Below are 22,571 nucleotides of genomic sequence, written 5' to 3'. Positions count from 1 at the left end.
CTCCGGTCAAGCCACTCCCAAGCTTGGATGTGACACGACGGACGGACAAGATGACATTAGTTATGGAAGGGTACACTCTTCGGTGAAGATGAAAGAGGTACGTCATTTGAGAATCCTCTCCAACTTTCGCTCCCTATACAAGATAATAATGATAGTCAAGAGGGACATGGGAAGATACCGTTCACTTCTTTACAATTATCTCCTTCAAACTCGTCTTCAAAATTTAACTTGAAGGAGTCTCGTCAAGATTCATCTTGATGTCTCTTCTAATTTTTTTTTTTCAATCCTTTCAATTTTCCTTATCAGTTCACCATACCTAGAGATCTTCACCGGAGGCCAACAATTTCTCACCAGGTGTCCCGAAGTCCTTGTGTTGATCAACTTGATAACTACCTACTCGAGAGGAGCCAACCCGATATGAGCCGACTTGATACACACCCGACCTATCAAAATAACTCGATTGCGGACACATTGAGAAGTCAGCCCATCCCCTGATTTGGCTGAATGACAAATGATTCTTCCATAGTTTATTGCTTTTCCAAATCAAACTATATTCGTCACTCCAAACTAATAAATTTTTTTTAATCCAGTCATTTAGCTCTTCAATGACTAATTTAGCCCCATGTAAGGTTTCACTAGTCACTAAGATAAATCTAAAAGTACAAACGATTCATCGTATTTTGAAAAAAATCCTAATAAATATATCGTAACTGGGAATCGATTCATGGATATCTGAGAGACAACCAAGTACCTTTACTGTTGCACTATAATCCCGAGGTCCAAACTAGCAAGTTCTATGGTAAAAAGGCGATTTGCTCGCTTCCAGCGTCCCCGACAACCCGTCTCTAGACTAACACAGAGGAGGTAAAATACGAATGACTACTAGCCATTAATACAAATGGTCAAAACATAAAAGAAGATATGCTCGGACGTATTAAGTTTTGATCCTAAAATCTTATAATAATATCTCATGTCTCAACCATCATACCATCTCGAGGAAGAGACCCAACTAGCAACTTTGATGTATGGATGTTGTCCACACCTCATTCTCTGATTCTGTTCTATTACTGTTGCTCCTTGACTCATTGTGCTGGTGCCTCTGGCTGAAAGGCAATCTCCAATCTTTCCGATCAGTCCGAAGTTCAACCAACAATTGTCAGATAACAGGTATTTAGACAATAAAGGCTCAAGCGATTCATATTTAAACCAGCCTGAAATGTATAACGTGACCTAGGTCGGGTTTGGGTGCCTCGGAATTGGTCTCCTTCGTCGATGACTAATTTATGGTCCCGAAATGACTGATGCCCGGGTGATATGGGACATGCCGACTGACGATTTGTGTCCTTTATTAGCTGACGAACTAGATCAAAAATAAATACTACCCACTATGTCAAATTAGGTTCACCTAGTTTTGATGGTTGGCCGGACCCAAACCTAGTTTTGATGCATGGACTGAGTCACTGAGATATATTGAGAACTACTTTGACTGATAGAGTATGGCTTAAATCAAACGAGTGCAACTTACAAACCCTTTTATCCCGTAACACCTATTCATGGCATCTCCGATCGACTGTATTATCTATTAGTAAACCATCACGGCTAAAGAAGACACACACACGAATTAAGCATCAGGTGTGCATATGCCTAAGACAATATCTCCTTTTCGATTTTTATATCGAGTCGTATTTAAAGTGAGCACTCTAATTGGAATGTAGGTGCCATCTAGTGCGTTTAAACAGTCCTAAATATAATTTCAAGGGAAATCATTAAAAAAATTCAATTATATATTTTTAATACCTTTTAAAATTATGATAAGGTTTAGTGTACCTCAAGAAATTACCATTATTCATCCATCAAATCTTATGGAAACAAGGCTCCAACAAATATTATTTGAACTTCTCTAATCGATTGAAATCTATTCCAATCGATAGGAATTCCAAAAACTATTTTTACCCAATCGACTCAATGTATATCCAATTGACTAAAATCTGTTTGAGTACCCTTAACACCATTTAGTTGACTCAAGTGGATAGGATCCATTGGATGGTCTTATTTTCAAACTCTACAACAATTGTTCTATTTCAACTAGACGACCGGTCAGTTGACTCGTAGCTCTTTGGGAATTTAATTGACTTTTAGTTTTTGAGCAAAATTTTATAAATCAACTCCTTTGTCGATTAACTATCTAGTTGATAGAAAATACTTTTTCAATTGATTGAATTTGTTCGAGATCACTTAGTCGATTTCCACTTAGAACAACCTCTTAATATCTCACATCTAATTGATATTTTTCTAAATTCATTCGGCTATTATTTTATAATAGATAATCCATCTCTTAAATTAAAAGAGCAAAATTTATTTTGCAAAAAAAAAAATCGATAAATTGTAGCGACAAATTGCTTTTTTGTTGTTGTTAAAATCATCGTCTCCGGACGCATAAGGGCATTCCCGTCACTAAACAAACAAACGATTTATTAGTGGCGAACGGCTCCTTCGTCAACGTCTACTGCTCCACACTCCGCCTTGGTTCGTCCTTCTCCGCCCCTCTCTCTCTCTCTCTCGTCGAGATTAGGGTTTCCACTTCGAGAGGGCGAACGCCGGCGATCCATCTAGGCCTCCGGAAAGCAATCGACAAACACCCGATCGGCCCTAGGGTTGTGCATTCGGGTGTGGCCGCGTGTTTGTGCTGCTGTATTTCCCGGAAAATTTGATCGGAAGCATTAAATCATTGATTTGTTGGACAATTGCTGATGTTGATCGATCAAGAACCGATGAACAACCCCATTGATCTCTCCCGGTTGGCGTCTCGCTGGCGATCGAGCGACGAGTGGGGGAAGATGGTCGAGGAGATGGATTCGGCGGAGCCGATGCCATCGCATTTGAACACGATCAACAGCTCTGGCCTGTTCCACATTGTATCCACCGACAAGATGTCGGTCCTCTACAACGAGATCCCACAGCACGGGCATGACGTTGGCGTCGTGCAGGCTGACTGTCCGGCGCCGACGAGGAGGTTGGCTTACTATTTCGAGATGACGGTGAAGAATGCGGGGCAGAAGGGGCAGGTCGCGATTGGCTTCACTATGCAGCACTTCAAGATGCGGCGGCAGCCTGGGTATCAACTTAACTTTATCGACTGTTGTTATGTTTAATTTGACCACTGATAGTTTATCTTTAAGATCTTCTGGATCACGCAGCTTCAAACTCTGACAATTCCATAACGAGTCAAATTATTATCGAGATGACAAAGCAATTATAGAATTTGGAACCTTATCCAACTTCCTTGTTTGGCCTTTTCAAATAAACTTTATAGATGTCAGTTGAAAACCTTTCTGGTAGTGCAATATGGTCAACAATTCTAGAGATTTTATGACGATTTGAATCACATTAAAGAACCAACACGTAGGATTTTTTTTGTAGTCGTCTGGTCAAGACCTTATAGAGTCATCACCCCTCAGTTGCATTCAGTGTGTTTGTAAGAGAACTCTGAAAAATCAATAGACTCAGGGCCCATGATTGTTTTTGATACTGAACAAAAGACTTGTGAAAAAATCCACAGGCAGTTACCGTTGCTAAACTGTAAAGAATGAAAATAATGTATAATTATATTTATGAAAGAAAGGACATGTTAGATAACATTTTTATTTTTGTTGAGTTACTGAGAGTGTAATGAATGCTTATGGCTGCTAGTTTACATTAAATTTCTGATCTAAGTCTCAATCTTTTTTAGCGTTAGTACTAGATTAATTTACTAGTCATATTCAAGATAAGTTTTCTCAGTGTACATTCTTTGTAAATGATTTTTGTGCTAATTGATAAGAGTGTTACCAAAATAAACTTGAATTTTTGTGTAGAAAAAAAATCACAATTTAGGATGCCATAATCTTTATTCAATTTTATATTTTTATATGAGCCTTAATATTGAGTTGACTATGAACAAGCATCTTTGTCTTGCAAATTGAAACTTGATAATATAAAGTGACTTCTTTAATCTTAAAGCCAGAAATATACCAAACTGATTTATGTTGAGTGTTTTAATAAATTATGAGAAAAATATTGCATTCAATAAAGGACCCCCAAATGTTCTAGATGCATCTACATGTCCTGATAGGTGTTGAGAACACTATTTTGCTGATGCAAGCAATGAAACATCCACTATTATCATTTGGATCAGATACTGAGTGTGACTATTGTATAAAAGGCTAAAAAGTTAATCTTATGACAGCTACACGTTGCCCTTTGGTTCATCTTGTTTTCTAAATGTTTTGGCCATATCTCATGGAAAACCTACATTTATTTAATAGATTTGACAACTTTCCCTTAATTTGTTGCCTTGTTTACTAATCTACTTCTTAGTCACCAGTAAGGAAGTCAATTTGTGAAAGAGTGTGTGAGAGAAAATTCAAAGAAGATAGCTAAAATTCTGGTCGAGGTGTCAAATACGAATATGTAATCCATAAAATTCTTATAATAACCAGTCTGCTACAGGTTCAAGTTGCAACCATATTCTTATTGATTTTCATCTGTGTTTTATATGACCTCCTATTCTTTTTTCCTATTATGGCATAATGAACTTTTACTTCTTTTTGGGTGATTTCGTTGAAATCCTTGCTTGTTTAGTATTGCTGAAAATAAGTCTTTTTGTGATATCCATTGTGCATTTTGGATTCTCATAAACTATTACTTCATCTGCAGCTGGGAAGCCAATAGTTGTGGTTACCATGGGGATGATGGATATCTCTACCATGGACAAGGAAAAGGAGAATCTTTTGGGCCAACATTTACGACAAATGATATTGTCGGTGCTGGCATTAATTATGCAACACACGAGTTCTTCTTCACGTGAGTCGACAAGTTGTATAGAACATGGAAATTCATTTCATTATCCAATACATAATTTCTCAATTTGCAAATTCCTCTTTCAGCTATGATTTCATTAATATTTCGTTGATTTTCATGCATTGTTTGAATACATATGGCCTTTAATAATTTTTTGTTAATAGCAGTAGAGATACTTTGGCATGCCAGAGCCATTTTTTCTCTGATCTTTTTTATTATAATTTATCCAACTAATTTTTCATCTATTATGTCAATTTGTCATCTGCCTTCTTGAGGATTAGTGGCTTGGCTATGACGACAACTTTCTTCTTGTGCAGGAAGAATGCAAAGCTTATTGGAACAGTTGCAAAGAATATAAAAGGACCCCTTTATCCAACAATAGCTGTTCACAGCAAGAATGAAGAGTATGCTGTACATTTGTGCTTTCAATTTAAAACATGAAAATTGCTGATATTCATTGCTTCTTTTCTGTCACTAGGTTTTCCTAGCTACATACCTAATCCACATACATTCATGTGAAACCCCTGGACTAATGAATGTTCTATAATTTCCTTCATAGGCATGTAGCATATTGTTCAATCCTCTATTTATGCAAAGAAGGAAATAAATCATCATAATAGGCAACACTTGAAGGAAAAGAAACTGAAGATAATTCCAAATTAGCACTTCAGCAATAAAAGGAAACAAATTGAAGAATAAAGTGGGAGATTTGATTTATTTGTTATTTGGTAACTAGTATTTCTATAAATAGGGAATTCATTATAATCCCTACTAAATTATAATTTTTTCCTTATTTAGCATATTTATATCCATATTTATTGTTGAGTCAAAGCTATAAAAGGAGTCTAGAGTTGTGTAGTTTAATCATTTTGAATTAATTGAATTTTCACTTGTCTTCTTTGTGTGAGAGTTTACCCCTTTTGGTGAGGGTGTTTTGTTCGTCCATTGTGCTACATCACTATCTAGCTTGACGAGGACGGGAAGGAAGTTTCATTCCGCTTGATTCGGGCAGATGAAAAAATACCCCAAAAAAATTATCCGTGGATGCATTTATTAATCTGTCCGCTCATTAGTTTACAATAGGTAAATAGACCATCCTTCCCTTCCGCACCTCCAAGCAGAGGGTAAAGGAGAGTCTAGTTTGGTAATAGTGAGATAAGCAATCTAAAGTCCCTAATTAACTAATAAAATTCATGGAAGCATGGCCGTCAATATTGGTATTGGTGTTTGGTATGGACATTCCAAAAACATAGGTATTGGTTTGATAAAAATTATATAATTTAATTATTACCATTAATTAATATTTATTATGTATTATGGTTAAAACTTAATTAGTTGCAAGCATTTTTAACTTTGAGGCTTGAGGTGATCAAATTCATCAACAAATATATATAGAAGAACAAATGTGTATTAGGAATCTAATTTATTTATTAAGCAAACGATTAATTAAATAAAGATAAAATTAAAAGTTATAACTTATACTAAGGAAAATTAATCATCAGATTATTAATAATTTAATTTAATTAATTTTTAAATCATACTAACACAGCACGATATGGTACTAAAATTGTATCGTCGGGTCAAAGATTGAAATTTTGGCATGGCTCATGATTTTAAACCTAGTTAAATACAGCTTGGATTTGTTATATGTGTTGCAGTCCCCTGCTTCATATTGATAGGTGGCTGGATATATTACCTTTTAGAACATTGATATATTGGGAGATCACCTTTTCTGCTATAAATAAAATTCAGGGAATACTAACATCGATTAAGACCACTTGGATCTCTTTTTTAAAAATTAGAACTGTGTACTTGTACAAAAGAAGTGTTTATATTAACATTTTATCAAACCGAGACAAATAGTTTATATAATTGTTTCATAATCACAGGAACTAATCCTTCTCGGAGTAAAAAAGCATCATAAAAGTCATTGTTTAAGACGGGACCAGTGCAAGTAAGAATGTGGCTTTTATTTGATTTGGTTCAATCAAAACTTGTCTGGATCAACCCCAATTTTGGTTATTTGGTGTTAACATATATTCTGCATAGATTGCCTGATCCCATCTACTTAAGACGACGACAACATTTGTAAATGTTGTATCAATGTGGTCTCATGCATAGGTGACCCCATATGTGGTGATCCTGACTACTTTTAGAACATGAATGTATATGGGATTTCTCTTTTTTCCAGTATGAATTAGATTGGGTAATAGTAACATGGCATACATCTGTCTGGACCACTTAAAAATTGGACATATATGGGTTGTACTTTTACAGTGTGAATAAGCTTCAGGAATATGAACAAGAAAAGGAAATACTTAAAGATCCATAGTACTTTTGGTTTGTGTATAGGATTCTCTTTTTCAAAAATTCTAAAAGCCAAGATTTTTGCCACATATTGAACAGATTGGCCAAATTCTATCTAGGGAAGCATCTTTTATGAAATTATATTGCAATGATCTTTTAGATCTTGGTTTCCGAAATCTTCTAGTCCCATGCATGAGCAGGAGAAGAGGGATTACTTGCACCTGCAGGAGTTTACTTGGGCTGAACTGAGATTACTGATCCATAATGAAGGACGAAGGAAATGATATGTAATAGCCAACCTTTCCAAAACTGTTTAGGTGTTTTGCCTAAAAAAATGTTTGACTTCTCATATGATGCTTCTATAACTGATTATTTTGTATTAATCCAAAAAAATATTTGGTGATAACTATCCTTAACTTTAGGAAATATTCCTTTCTAACTTTATTTTGTATGACTTGTCATCATCTTATTTTAGTCTGATATCTGGTTCTTTTTCTTAACTTGCAGAGTAATGTATTCCAATTTTTTTTTAATTTTTCTATTGTATTACCTGCATCGTGCAGGGTAACTGTGAACTTGGGGAGGACACCATTCTATTTTGACATCGAGGTACAAGCAAACATTTCTCTGTAGTTTTTGCTAAATCTAATGTTTAATCATAGAGGCCGTTTATTATATGAAAACTTGTTGAAGTTGTCTGTTGTTTCGTCTTGCTTCCTACAAGGAAGGAAACAACTAAAGAAGAAGATAGGGTAAAAAACTGGATTAGGAAATATTTCCTAGTTTTGGTATCCTTAGAGAGGAAATACCTTCTTATGTGGTGACCTGCTCAGTTTCCTGGTTTACCTCTCTACAGATGGCTATGAGGTTGAACGTGTGGGGCCGCCCGGGTCAGCGTATGACCTTTTGCAGAAAAGAGGAAAGAAGAAGAGTTTTGTTGGAAGGAGGAGGGAGGAAAACTTAAAATTTTATTTGTTAAAAAGATTAAAAAAACATAAATCAAAAGTATATTTAAAAAACAATTTTGAATTTGTTATAGTTAGATTTTTGAGCTCCATTGCACACTGCCCAAATAAGACAGAAGCCAAATTTCAGAAAACTAGGGAAAGATTTTCCTTGTCATTTCCTTCCGCCCCTCTATTTCCACCAAAGGAAACAAGGAAATGGAGGGAAAGTGCAATTAAAGAAATTCTTCTTTGTAGGGGGATCGGTGGCCGGCTAGAAGGGGGGTTGAATGGACGGCACCCCCAAATACTCGCTTCCTACGTATTCGTTAGTGCGCAAGCGGAAATACAAATACTAATAACGAATACAAAAGTTAATGACAAAGAAAAGAACAAGCAAACCAATGCACATCGATGTAACGTGGTTCGGAGATGATGCTCCTACTCCGCGGCTATCCGTAAGGTGGACGATCCCGATCCTTCGGTGGATTAGCCCCCGGCAAACTCCGGCTACTCAAGCAACTCCTTGTGGGTGGAGAAACCTCACCACAACACCAACCAAGAACACTTGGACACAAGAGACCTTGAGCACTTTGGTGACTACTAATTAGGCTTTAACCAAGTCTAATTTCGTCGCCTTGGCCGGCCATAACAAGCTCCTTCTTATAGAGCTTGGAATAAATCAGAACCTGATTTGCCCGTTACCAGTCGACTAGTCCTTGCACCAGTCGACTGATGCCAGCCCAACGGCTCTCTCAACGGTTATCTGCTACAGTGCATCAGTCGACTGGTCCATACACCAGTCGACTGCTATAGTAGGCTACAGCAACTGCTACAGTGCCGCTACAGTAAAACCCTAAAACTAGGATTTTACTCCGAGTACAATCTCTCATGCACTCGTACCCTCACGACTCATTTGACTCTTCTTTGCAGCCTTGACCTCTTGCCTTCAAGCCTACTTTCTTTGGCTCTCGTCCCTCTGATGCATCCAAGCCCACGGCTTGTCTCCAATGCCATCCTTCGCGTATGCCTCGAAGTCGCTTCCCTCGGCCATTGTCCTTGCTGCCTTGTCCATGGTCCCTCGGATGCTCCATCCTTCACCGGACCCGAAGCTGTCAACCTGAGTCACATGTGTCACCTGCAGTCCTGCACAACTCAAGTACACATATCAAATAACAAGGGTAAACCTAACTTAAACCCTTTGCCCAAACACCAAAACACATGGTCCCACGAACCATTGGGATTGCTCCAACATTCTTCTCCTTATTTCTGTCCACCTTTCCTTCCTTCATAGGAAACACACACTAAATCTAGTCTTAAATAGAACTAAAAGAGTTCTACTGCAGAACAGAACAGGAGTGAATGAATCACCAGATTGTCAGCACAGAAAATATTAAAACAGAACTGAAGTTGCCAGAGGATGCTGGAAATAATCTGCTTTGTGAATTTATCCAGGAAGAACCAGGAAGAAGGTGATTGTGTGGAGAAGAAGATAGGGCAGATCTAGCAGATCCTTAGGATGACAAAGTTGAGCAGGTAGAGCAGAGATGCCAGATTTGTGAGTTGATGAAGCTTCGCTATTGATTGGGCTGATGCTTGGAGAGCAGATCGGCATGGTCTATTGAAGAGATCTTGATAATAGGTGGTGCTCAAGATTTGTGAGGAGTTCAAAACTCTATTGCGAAGAACAAGAATCAGACCACAGAGAAGCAAGTGCTCTGCTGACAAAGGAAAGTGGAATCATGTCAATTGGACAAGCCATTGCTTGGAGACGCTAACAATAAGAATCATGTTGCCTGGAGAATTTGCCTATTGGAACGCCACTTGGAAGAGGATCCTGCGACTAGGATTCACCTTCACATGGAGAAGATTCTAGGGGCGATCATGGAGAAGATACAGTTAGGTGTGTCAACTAAGCCAGGCATGAACCTTGTACCATGCCTCAATATGTCAGCCCAACACAAAGTTCGGTCATGCTCATTGGGCCGTGGGTTTTGCCATGCCTGAGTTGTTTTGCTTGCTGGGCTCATGAGCCATTCTTGACCAAATTTCTCATCCGACATGACATGGGGGCTGAGCGCAACCACTAAGTTATTCTTTTATAGAAAAATTATAATTCTATCCTTGAGATAATTTGAACATCAAATAAATCAGTCTTGTCATTTTCAACTAGTATTTAAATATTTATATTTTCACATTTCATATTTTTATTTTTATAATATCTTATATCATTTTATTATTAATTTTGGACCCTATGATTAGGTCCGGGTTTGGCTAAGGGCAATAGAGGGCCAACGCCAATTTGGGTTGTGTTTGATACTACCCAGTCTCTGAATTCAATTATAAGATGACTAAGTCAGCTTGTTTAGAGATCTTTTAGGGCATATGTGAGGTTACATGTAGTAATTTATTCTGCAACTTGTCTTCCAAAATTTCTTATGACTGCAGTAGTTTATATTGGAGTCCTGTCTTGTTTTAGCAATGATCATCTTCATTCTTTCATTTTGTTATGACTTAATCTTCTTAAGGTTGTTTTTTTCCTGGACAGGGCTATATAATGGAAGAGAGATTAAAACAGCAGACAGTGATTGAAAAGCATTCCTTACAACCAAATATTAGCCACTGGTATGTTAGTGTAACAGGAAATCATTTCTGATAAGTAGTTGCTTGCACAGGTAATTAGGAGATACATTTACTTTCAATTGTGAAAAACTTTTGCCGGTGAACTTTGTGTTAGTCATTGTAGTCTTTGAAATATCTTCTATATCTTAGAACCCCAGAGTTGTCTCTGCAATTCTGATTCTCCTTAAGAATTCATTTAATAATCATTCTACTATTTATTTTACTTCTTTCCTTTTATTTCTGCATAGATGTCCTTGTTCTGTGGTTGTGAATATATTTGTTCATCTGTTTAAATTTATCATTGTAGCACCAATCTGATATCTGATTTGTTAAATGTGTGGCATCATCAACAACCTTCTTCGCTGCTCCATTCAGATATTTTATAATCTTTTATGTGGTTTCTGAATGGGATGTATGTAAACAAATGGTCTCTCGATTTTATTCTTTTTTGTAAAATTTAATGTCCATTTCAGCATAGAGCAATAGCTAACATATGCAAACCTACCAAAAAGGAAATTAGGCTAGATAATGTTCCAAGGCTGAATGAAATCACAACTTCTATTTATAATTTGAAGTTCATTCTGGGTACAATCAATCACAAGCACAACTTTTTTGGAAGTTCTTCCACATGCACTATCTGCTTACCTGTCATAGACTATGGAAAGATTTGATAACATGTTTTGAATGGGGATTTGAGTTCACCAGCTCCTGGAAGCAGAGTCTGAGTGTTAAAATGGAGTACCTTACCTTGCACAAGGAGTTTCATTTAACACAAAGCCCTTTGAAGTCTCAATGGAGCAACCAGCTTCACCCTCTTTGGTTCCTTTTAAGAATGATTCTACTAGTACAACAATCAAATGTTCAATATGCTTCTGAAGTGTCATGGGGTTCTTGTTTTTTGAAATTTGACATTGCTAATCTGTAGTTGAAGTTGTAGGAGGATTTGAATGGTCACTGATGGGAGCTAAACTGCCTAAGATGCAGCCTGACAAAAGGTGTTTTGTCCAATAGCTTTCATACTTGTTTAACTGAAAATAGTTAGTGCCATCCAACGATTCCAAGGCTTCATTGTGATTACCTTGATTTAGCGATCATAGTACAAGTCTGTATAAACATTTAACCTTGGCATGGTAAACACATTTGACTACTTCAGATTCTTTGCCATGCCTCTTCTGATACATTCACGATGATAGCATCAGATGTAACTCCATACTCCACTCTGGCAACATGAACCTGATGAACTCATGTATAAGTAATGTTTAAACTCAGTGTTTCATATGTCCTTTAGGAATGTCTTAGGTTTTCTGATCTGGCTTTCAAGAAAGCCAAGTGAAATCATATTGCTGGCAATTTATTCCATGCTTATTTAAGTTCTAAACACATAGTTTCCATAATTGAGAGTTGACTATTTGTATCAGTGCCAAACACTTGATACCGATGCGTACAATCTTAAAGAAAATGATGTGCAGTACCCCTGTATCCTTTCCTGTGTAGTTTGATTAACATAGCTCATAGGTTCATTGTTCATAACTTCGCCCATGACAAACTAGTCATGGTCGGTCCCGAGCTCGGATAAAGGAGGATATTTGCGTTAGGTTATCAGCCAACGTTAAAACCATGACAAATGTTCAATGAATAGATCCATTAAACTATTGTGCTAATGCTAGGTTGTTCCCCAGACGGAACGTGTTGCAGGTTCGATTGTAACGTCTCGGCAAGGACCGCTGCATCTTTAGAACTCGGGTGTAATGCTAAATATGCAAGAGTTTCGCGTTGCAGGATCCGACTGTAATGTATCGACAAGGACCACTACATCACTGTGAGAACTTGGGTGTAGTGTTAAATAGGTAAGAGTTCTCACACCATAGGTTGGATAATAACAAATATGATAGGAAAACTAATCGTCTAATATTTAGAACATGGAGCATAGGAACCCTTACTGGTAAATCAATGGAGGTAGTAGATACAATGATTAGGAGAAGAATTAGTATTTTATATGTACAAGAGACAAAATGGGTAGACGAGAAGGTAAAGATAATAGAGAACTCAGGTTTTAAGTTATGGTACACAGGAAAGAATAAAGCAAGAAATGGAGTGGATATTGTTGTAAATAGTTCGTTAAAGGATGAAGTTGTAGGAGTAGTTAGAAAAGGGGATCAAATTATAGCCCTTAAGATAATAGTGACGAAAGAAACTATGAACATAATTAGTGTATATGCATCATAAGTAGGATTAGATGAAGCTACCAAATCAAGGTTTTGGGACGATTTAAATGAAGTATTACAAACTATTTCGCCAAATGAAATAATTTTAATAGAAGATGATTTAAATGGGCATGTCAAAGTGAAAAATAAGGAATATGATAGGGTACATGAGGGTTTTGGGTTTGGAACGAGAAATGAAGGGAAAACTATATTGGATTTTGTGATAGCGTATGACCTTATATTAGCTAATATATTTTTTTAAGAAAAGAAAAGAACACTTAGTCACGTTCAAAAGTGGGAATAATAAATCGCAAATTGACTTTCTTATGGTTAGGAAGAAGGATAGAAAGATTTATAAAGCTTGCAAGGGCATCCTTAGAGAAAGCTTAACTACCCAACATACGTTAGCAGTGTTGAATATACGCCTCAAGCATAATATCAATAGAAAGAAAATATATATGACTCCCAGAATTAAGTGGTGGAAATTAAAGGATGGGGAGCAAAATATATTTAAGGAAAATATAGGAGTACAAGTATTTGGTGAAATATATGGTGACTCTAATACTACATAGGATAAGATGTATCAAAATTGAAAATAGTAGCTAAGAGTGTACTCGGTGAGTCAAAGGGACATACACCACTAAATAAGGAATCTTGGTGGTGGAATGAGAAAATACAAGAGAAAGTAAAGGAAAAATAAATAGCTTATAAGGAATTATATATTTGTAAGAACGAGGAAAATTTAAACAATATACAATAGCCAACAAAGAGGCTAAAAAAGTAGTGTTAGAAGTAAAGAATGAAACTTTTGAACGATTATATCAAAATTAGATAAAAAAAGGGAAAGAAACATTTATAGAATAACTAAAGTGAGAGAAGAGAAGACAAGAGATCTTATCCAAATAAAATGTATTAAGGATGAATGTAATAAAGTACTAGTAATAATAGAGAAATAAAAGAGCAATGGAAGAGGTTTTTTCATCACCTTTTTAATGAAGGTTTAAGTGACTAACTTAATTTAGATAGTTTAAGTAGGCCAATTGAGTATAGAAATTTATATTTTTATCATAAAATTCAAACTTTTAGAACAAGTTTTAAATGGAATGCACAATGGAAAAACCGTTGGATCAGATGATATTCTGATAGAGATATGGAAGTGCTTAGGGAAACAAGGTATTGAATAACTTATAAAATTATTTAACATGATTTTGAAAATGAAAAAAATATTTGATCAATGGAGGGTAAGTACTCTAGTTCCCATATATAAGAATAAGGGAGACGTACAAAATTGTGCAAACTATAGGAATATTAAACTAATGAGTCATACCATGAAACTTTGGGAAAAAGTAATAGAAAAAAGATTAAGGAAGGAAACTAAAGTGATCGAAAATCAATTTGGGTTCATGTGTGGAATGTCAACAATAAAAGTTATACATCTTCTTAGACAACTAGTTAAAAAATATCAGGAGCAAAAACAAGATCTACATATGATATTCATTGACTTAGAAAAAGCTTATGATAGAGTCTATATGGACGATTCTAGAAAAGAGAGGTGTTAGCGTAATATATATTGAACTAATTAAGGATATGTATGAGGATGTAATACTAGAGTAAAGACTTCAGGCGAAGTAACTGAAGCATTTCCAATAAAAATAGGGTTAGATCAAAGATTTGTTCTAAATTCCTATCTTTTTATACTAATTATGGACAAACTGACTACACACATTTAAGATACAGTACCGTGGTGCATATTGTTTGCATATGATATTGTTGTGGTAGATGAAACACGTTTAGGAGTAAATGCTAAACTAGAATATTTGCGGGAAACACTAGGGAAAAGTTTTAGGTTTAATAGAATAAAGATAGAATATATGGAATTTAAGTTTAGTAATATTAGACCTAATGAGACAATTGTTAAGATATGAGATGATGATTTGTCCGAAATCGAGAGCTTTAATATTTAGGATTATTTTTGCAAAACGATGAAGGGATTGAGAGAGATGTCTTACGTAGAATACAAGCAAGATGGTTGAAATGGAGGAGAGCGTCGGGTGTTTTATATGAATGTAAAGTACCTCTAAAACTTAAAATAAAGTTCTATAAAACCGCAATTAGACCTGCTATGTTATATAGAGCTAGATGTTGGGCTATGACTCAAGCATATGAGCAGGAGATGAGTATTGCAGAGATAAAGATGTTAAGGTGCATGTGTGGACATACGAGGTTGGACAGAATAAGAAATGAGAACATTAGCGAGAACATCAAAGTTGCATATATTGAGGGAAAACTTCGAGAGACACATTTAAGATGGTACAGACATATATTTAGATGACCAATAAATGCTCCACTTAGGAAGAGGAAGACCAAAAAAGACATGATTAGTAACAATAAAACAAGATAAAATTTATTTAAGTATAGATGATATAGTAGGAGATAGAGTTCAATGGTGTAAAATGATCCATATAGCCGACCCCACCTAGTGGATTGTTGTTGTTGTTGTTGTATAGGTTTATTGTTCATCTTCTGAAATAATTTTCTAATATTTAGCTATTGAAATATGTAGTAGATTTATACCCCAAAGATTTTAAAACTTCAATTTTCCTTTATGCAATATGGATATTATACCCCTTACTTTTTACACTGAGCTGTGTCGTCAAGCACAATTCTAATATTGAGATCTTTGTCAGGATTGTTCGTTCCTATTTGTTACACTATGGTTACCAAGATACATTGAAGTCATTTGACCTTGCAAGTGAAAGTACCTATTCTTCAGTGTCCTCAAGCACAGAGAATGGCTTTAGTGATCAAGATATCTATGCACTTAATCGTAGAAATATACTACGTCAGGTAGTTGCTTTGTAATAGGAAAATATTATATTCTATGGTTTTATTTATTATATATGGTTTTTATTTCTTGTTAGTTTCCTTGCTATAGAGTGATATTAGGATGATTTACCACTTCATGGTTCAGAGTATTGCTCAAATTGGTAAACGATATTGTTATTTACCTTTTCTGCGAAGCACCATATTCGAGTATTCTGGTAATGTCTGATTGCATTTTTTTTCTTTTCTTTTTTTGTGATATTGATTCTCAATACAATGCTGGCTTGAACTATGAATGTTATTTTCATATGACCAATATTTAAATCCTTTGGATCAATCTACTCTCATGAAGGTTTTATTCTATTCCCATGTCGCTGACATTATTAATCAACTCTACCAATTCATGTTTACTGCATTCTCACCGTCATTTCTGCTTCTTTGCACTGTAAACTTTTAACAGTGTCTGCCATGTTGATCTCTTAAACATGATACTACAGAAGTTTTAGTGATGAAGCCAGCAAGGTTTATGTGCCTTGAATTTTTCTATACAAGTAGTCTTGTAGTAAAACTCATTAAGGGGGAACGGACAAAACCTTCCAAATGATGTAATCCCTACCAAATATATATTAGGCCATCAATTAAGACCTAATTTGGATTTTTTTTATTCTGAGAAGCTGTGGCACCATATTTTACCTTTAAAGCGCTGGCTATTTTTAGTTTTCATGACGGATGAAACAGAACACTGAATTAATGATTTGTTTCTTTGCAAGAAAGAACTAATGAGCACTGAATGATAAGCTCTTATTTCTTTTGAGCAGTGTGTATCTATGTTTCTCTATCTAATCAATAATTTTGGTTGTGAAGCTAATCATGAATGGAAATATTGATTCTGCATTTCAAAAACTTCAAGAATGGTATCCTCAGGTTGTGCAGGTATGCTATTGATAGTTCTGATATCATCGATCTTCTTTCTTTGATTCATTGTTTATAATTATAAAGAAGATACATTCTTTGTCTTCTACCTCTTGAAAAGGAATTACTCAATCAATCTCAGGAGTGATTTAGCTTACGAATCAGTTGGTGGTGGAATAGTACCTAGGTTCAAACCACGCAAAATACTTGTGTTAGAGTTACTTTCATTTATTATTATTTTTTCGTCAACATGACAAAATCCACATGTTAGCATGATGCATGAGCTAACAACTTTATTTGACCTTGCATGTTCAAGAGAAATTGAAATTTATATTTGTGGGATTTAGGCTATTCCCTCCTTGTAGCCACTGGTCATCCATTCACACCAAACCTAATAGGTTATTTACACATGAATGAGATCGAGAAAAAAAAAACTGTGGAGAGACAACTACTTACAATAAAACCATCTGTAAAGAGATTCATTAGGAAGATTAAAAAATTATAATCTGATGGGGAATAAGCTCGCATGAAGCTTCTGAAAATAGTTGTGGGATTCAGGTTTTTTTCTGTTTAAATATTCACTTTAATCAATTTGCAAGTCTAAAGTTACTCTGGTTGGGAGACTTGTTGGATCAGCCAGTTTGGATAAGTGTTTAAAAGTAATGGTTAAAACAGTTGTGCTAATCCTTGGTATGCTGGCACAAACAGTTTGGAGGGTGCAAAATCATTATTTTACAGGATTCCACATTCCTCATAAAGGAGTAAGTGATGATAATTAGACACTCTGTTATGCTATAAGTTCATATTTGGATATCTACTTAGGTGCTCATTCAAATTACCACTTTTTGTGTTCATGATTTATCATCTTGAGTTTATTTATTGGAGCTTTCTCATATTTAGTTGATGTAGAATTTAGCAGCTCTGTAATTTGAGTATAAGTTTGCAAATGAAATTTACCAGCTTGTTTTTGGCAGGATGAGTTGTCCGTTATCTGTTTTCTACTTTGCTCTCAAAGGTTCATTGAGTATATTAAGGTAAGTTCATTCTGGATATTCTACTATAGTTCTGTTTTGTTCCAGATTTTTTTGTAGAATCTGTCAGCATTGATGTTTTTTCAGATACCGGGGTTATTCCATTAGATAATTCTTAAGAAAAATCATATTGGCTTTCTAGTCAATATTATTCTTATATTTTACTTCATATGTTGTATTGATTTAGTATTTAGCTAATCAATATAATTACTAACATAGGTTGATCTTATTTTTTGTTCAAGATATCTTCTATAATTAAGCCTGTTTTTGTTTTTTCCAATTGTATTTGGATTATCGTGTTTCTCACTATTAGTACATATAATATTTTTTATTCAACATACTTTCAGTTATTACTGTTTATAATACTTATATATAACATCAAATATTGTAGTATGATGATTTATTCATAATATTTTCCATTGCCACTATTATCCAGAAGTCAATTTTTGAAAGGCTCCCTCTTACTTTCTTATGCTTATGTAGTAGGGTTCATTGGGATTAAGGGGTTTAAAATGTATTTATGAAAAATGTTCTTTACTTATCATGTTAATATCAATATAAGCATTTTTTTTCAACATGCTGTTAATAATAGTCAACTGATGTATAAAAACATTGACTAGTAGAATTAAAGCATTTTCTTAGTAGCTTCCATTAACACTGCAGAAGATGCTTCATGAAAGCAATCTAAAATGACTTAAAGAATATTCTACATTGGGTAAACAATCTTAAGCATGAATTTACAACTTTTAGTTATTCATTCATAGTGCTTTGATAAGGTTATATAGATGCCACAAAGTTTTATGGTTATCCTCTTTATCATGCATACATTAAATTGGTTTTTATATTATTGAAGAGAATGTTAATCTATAGTCGATGTCATATTTTGAATATGTTTTTTTTTTGGCTAGGTTGTATACTTTTTTAAACTTTTGCACGGTGACTTTGAAACCTACCTTACCTGTTGTGGAAGGGGAGAGAGACTGAAAGAAGTTGGAGAAAATAATTGTTTTTAAAAAAATTATTATGTTATGTATAGGCTTATCTAAAGTTGGGTATTGGTCAATAGGATCACTATACTTTGTTATTTGACTTGATTCTTGGGAGCATAATGGTGGACACATTGTCACTTTAATTGTTGAAAGGTCACCACGTGTTTTTTTTCAAAACAATCTTGGAAGCATTTCAATGGTTTGAATCAAGATATACCGACATGAATGAATTCATATGATCAATGTGAAAACAACGGGAACCTTGTATTGTTATTTTGATCCTTGGAGGTGCTTTTGGAAAACACTTTGATGAACTTCTAGTCATCAAAATCAAGAAGGAAATGAATTGATTCCTGTGGGAGCACTGTGAATATGATAATGGTCTGTTATTGTGTTAATTAGAAGTTCTAATGTTCAAAATTTGGGATATTAGTTTATTTTGGGGAGCATTGTGATTGTCATAGTATTCTCATATTGTCATTTTGATCATAAAAAACCATCAAGGTGAATTTGGTAAAACACTCCATCGCCTTTTAGTAATCAAAATCAAGAAATAGATGAATGGATTTGTAGGAACACCTTGAACGTAATAGTGACATTATATTGTCATTTTGACAACTGAAAGGCCACCAGTGTATCATGTGCAAAGTTCTTGGACAGGAAGGCCATCAAGCTTGATGGTGGTGATTTTTCAAAAACTCTTTGATGAACTTTAAATGATCAAAATAACGATATAAGAACATCATTCTATTTACGGTGCTTGTGCTCCCAGGAATCTATTCAAGCCCTTACTTTTTGATGTTCAGGACTGAAACACCATTAATATATTTTTTTCAATGGTCTTCTGGTAGTTTAAATGATACTAAGACATCAGTATTACATTAGTGGTATTTTGAGGAATCTAAGCGAATTTTTCTTGATTTTGACCAGTAGAAGCTCAACTTGATGACATTCTACTGGTCAAAAATGACTATGAGACCACTGTTGTATTCACAGTGCTTCCAAAAATTCAATTATATGCTTCTTAATTTGGATAAAAAACACAAACACTTTGATGGTACCTCAAATAGTGTTTTTTTTTCTTGTGGTCAGAGAATGACAACATGAGATCTCATTACATTCATGATACTCTCAGGAGCTTATTCTCGCTTTTAGTGTGTTTTTAAAAGTTTTAGGAGTGTTTGGGCAAGTGCAGGACTATGTTTCGTATATTTTCTGTGGAATATGCATTTTTTGGTAAAATTAAAACTCTTTGATAAATGTGTCTCATCTGGATGTTCATTTCGCTCGAGCCAAATCATACCCTACTCAGGTAACTCGTACTACTGTTTTTTTTTTTTCACATAGTACATGAATCAAATTCTTTTAGAAACTGGAACAAACTAAATCAAACCTCTTCAGTATGATTCTACCTGACACAGTATCATATTGAACCAAATATCATAATTATAACTTTAAATTGACATATTACTGAATTTTGAATTTTAGACAAATACTAAAATTCTAATTTAAAATATTATATCTTTAACTTTTGGTTGTTTTGTTTGAATTAAGGAAATAAGTCAAATCAAAATTTTTGATGGTGTTTCTCAAACTGAATTAAATATTTTCAATAAAAACCAAACCAACTGATAATTTTGGTTTAGTTTGGTTCAGTTTTTTAGTCAAACCGGATTAGACCCTTTCCTAATTCCATACTATTACCTTGACCATTACATTGGGTGATTGGGCATCTTTGTATGTAGAAAAAAGATAGTTCACAAACAAAAAATGTGAAGTTACCTTGCTGGTAGAGATACTAACATATGCTTGTTTGCTTTGTAGGTAGGGCAGTCAGAAGATGCAGTAAGTTATGGTAGCTCTGCGATAACCAAGTTCTATGAAGTAAAGAGTTATGCTGATCTGCTTGAGGTATCTTACTCATAATTTTAAAAGGTTGATGTTCCTTTCATTTGATAATTCTTTTGATAGTTTCGGTCATATATATATATGCCATTTGTACATTTATCTTTATCATGAATCAGAGTTTGACAAAGTCAAGAATGATATTTAAGTTATTAAGTTTGATGAAAGGAAATAATCTCTTGCAGTCTCATAGAAGAGACTATATATAAACCTGGATGCAACCATGTGGACTAAACTCACTATTTAATATCCTATTAATCTAATGCTCTTAACGATCCTCAAACTAAAACACACACACACTAAGATATGACCATAGTGAAAAGATATAATATTTACACAAACAAAGGCTGAGCAATAAAATTTTCTGATTGTACAATCAGTGTTTGGTATTTGCTGCTTCATTTTAACTCCAAAAGTTCATATCATTAACGCGTGTGCCATCGACGTCTCTTTTCATGTCCTGGCAGGACATTGTTGGATTGCTGGCCTATAAAGTTCCAGCAGCATCAAGCCTTGGATATCTACTTGATGTGCCACAGCGCGAGTTCGTAGCTGATGCAGTAAACGCTGCAGTTTTATCCACAAACCCTGCCTTGAAGGATCCAAACAGGTGCATGTACTCATGCCTGGAGAAGCTCCTGAAACAACTCACGCTGTGCAGTCTAGAGAGAAGGGCGGCGATGGAGGGTCAAGGGGAGGCATTTTATCTTCACTTTGAACTACAAAGTGCTGGAAAATCCAAGCGCTGTTAGGGCACACTGTTACAATATCTGGCCAATTCTCTAGGAAAAAGAATACATAGTTGTATTTCATTCAATGTACATTACATTGTAAATAAGTACAATATCTGGTAGCTATGATGAAAACTTGTGTTGGAACTCTTCCTAATTTGGTAAAGCGTAGAAAATGTTATCTATATTTATTTTAAGTTAAATCCACGGTTTGAATTTTAACCAGACTGTAAGACAATTTTTTTTTGTTTTTGTTTTTTTGTTTTTTTGTTGACAAACTTAAGAAGCTAACCGCTATGATTACTTTTTGATTTACTTGGTTGACAGAATAAGAAGTCAGGTCGTCGATCATGTATAATATAATTGATTAATTGGACTTAGTAAGGTTCTGTCATATAAAATTAATTTAATTTTTTATATTAGATATTAAATTGATAAAAATAGATATTACATTTAATTTTATCTAAAATATTGAAAAAAATATATTTTCTAATATTGTTGCTTCAAAGTATTTATAGAATTTTTCATTCAAGGTGTTGTCAATTTTAAAATATATTAATTTTAATGTGAAATAAAATAACTTAATATAATTCAATTTTAAATTTTATTAAAATATATATATATATTTGATATCCTGCGCTCTCGCACAGTGCGCGACTGCGCGCGCAGGATTCAACTGGTTTTAGTTTTTTTTTTAATTTGTTTTTAATTTTTTTAATTAATTTTTTAATTTAAAATATTAAAATAAATAATTATTTGTTTTTTAATTATTTGTTTTTAATTTTTGAATTAAAATAATTTTTTAAATTTTATTTTTAGGGTTCAGTCTTTGGGTTATAGTTTCAAAGTTTTTTTTTTTTTTTAGATTTTACTTCTAGGGTTTAGACTTTGGGTTATATTATCAAAGCTATTTAAGATTCATGTTTTGGGTTATAGTATCAAAGCTATTTTGTTTTTTAGATTTTACCTCTTGAGTTCAGGTTTCCCAATTAGATTATAGTGTTTGGTTTTTAATAAAATTAATTTAAGTATTTATTGAGTAGTGTAATATGTTGAGGGGATATATTAATATATTAGAAATTTATATAAGGAAATATTAATTTTTTTAATTAATTTTTTAAATTTAAAATATTAAAAAAAAAAACAAAGCTTGATCTCCTACACGACACGTACAGTATTGTTTTTCGCGCACTGTGCACATCGCGCAGGACATCAAGACTATATATATATATATATATATATATGAGGAATGATATTTGCTGCG

General features: G+C 34.4%; 1 protein-coding gene across 1 annotated transcript; it reads left to right on the top strand.

The window, feature by feature from the left end:
• Nucleotides 1-2,467: 2,467 nt before the first annotated feature.
• On the top strand, nucleotides 2,468-21,464 carry LOC122014740 (ran-binding protein M homolog). Its single transcript, XM_042571135.1, has 10 exons — nucleotides 2,468-3,115; nucleotides 4,696-4,842; nucleotides 5,157-5,243; nucleotides 7,710-7,755; nucleotides 10,639-10,715; nucleotides 15,604-15,763; nucleotides 16,604-16,672; nucleotides 17,626-17,685; nucleotides 20,496-20,582; nucleotides 21,044-21,464. Exons 1-10 carry the CDS (start codon nucleotides 2,751-2,753, stop codon nucleotides 21,326-21,328), a joined length of 1,383 nt encoding a protein of 460 aa, XP_042427069.1. The 5' UTR covers nucleotides 2,468-2,750; the 3' UTR covers nucleotides 21,329-21,464.
• Nucleotides 21,465-22,571: the final 1,107 nt, after the last annotated feature.

The sequence above is a fragment of the Zingiber officinale genome, chromosome 8B (genome assembly GCF_018446385.1).
Source record: "Zingiber officinale cultivar Zhangliang chromosome 8B, Zo_v1.1, whole genome shotgun sequence".
NCBI lineage: Eukaryota > Viridiplantae > Streptophyta > Magnoliopsida > Zingiberales > Zingiberaceae > Zingiber > Zingiber officinale.
The sequence above is the reverse complement of the archived record's forward strand: the minus strand, read 5'-3'. Positions and strand labels throughout refer to the sequence as shown.

Excerpts from the sequence above, each read along its gene's own strand:
- LOC122014740 (XM_042571135.1), top strand. The coding sequence starts at position 2,751 with ATGTTGATCGATCAAGAACCGATGAACAACCCCATTGATCTCTCCCGG. Across the intron at positions 17,686-20,495 it reads GGTTCATTGAGTATATTAAG|GTAGGGCAGTCAGAAGATGC; the intron begins GTAAGTTCATTC and ends TTTGCTTTGTAG. Across the intron at positions 20,583-21,043 it reads GTTATGCTGATCTGCTTGAG|GACATTGTTGGATTGCTGGC; the intron begins GTATCTTACTCA and ends ATGTCCTGGCAG.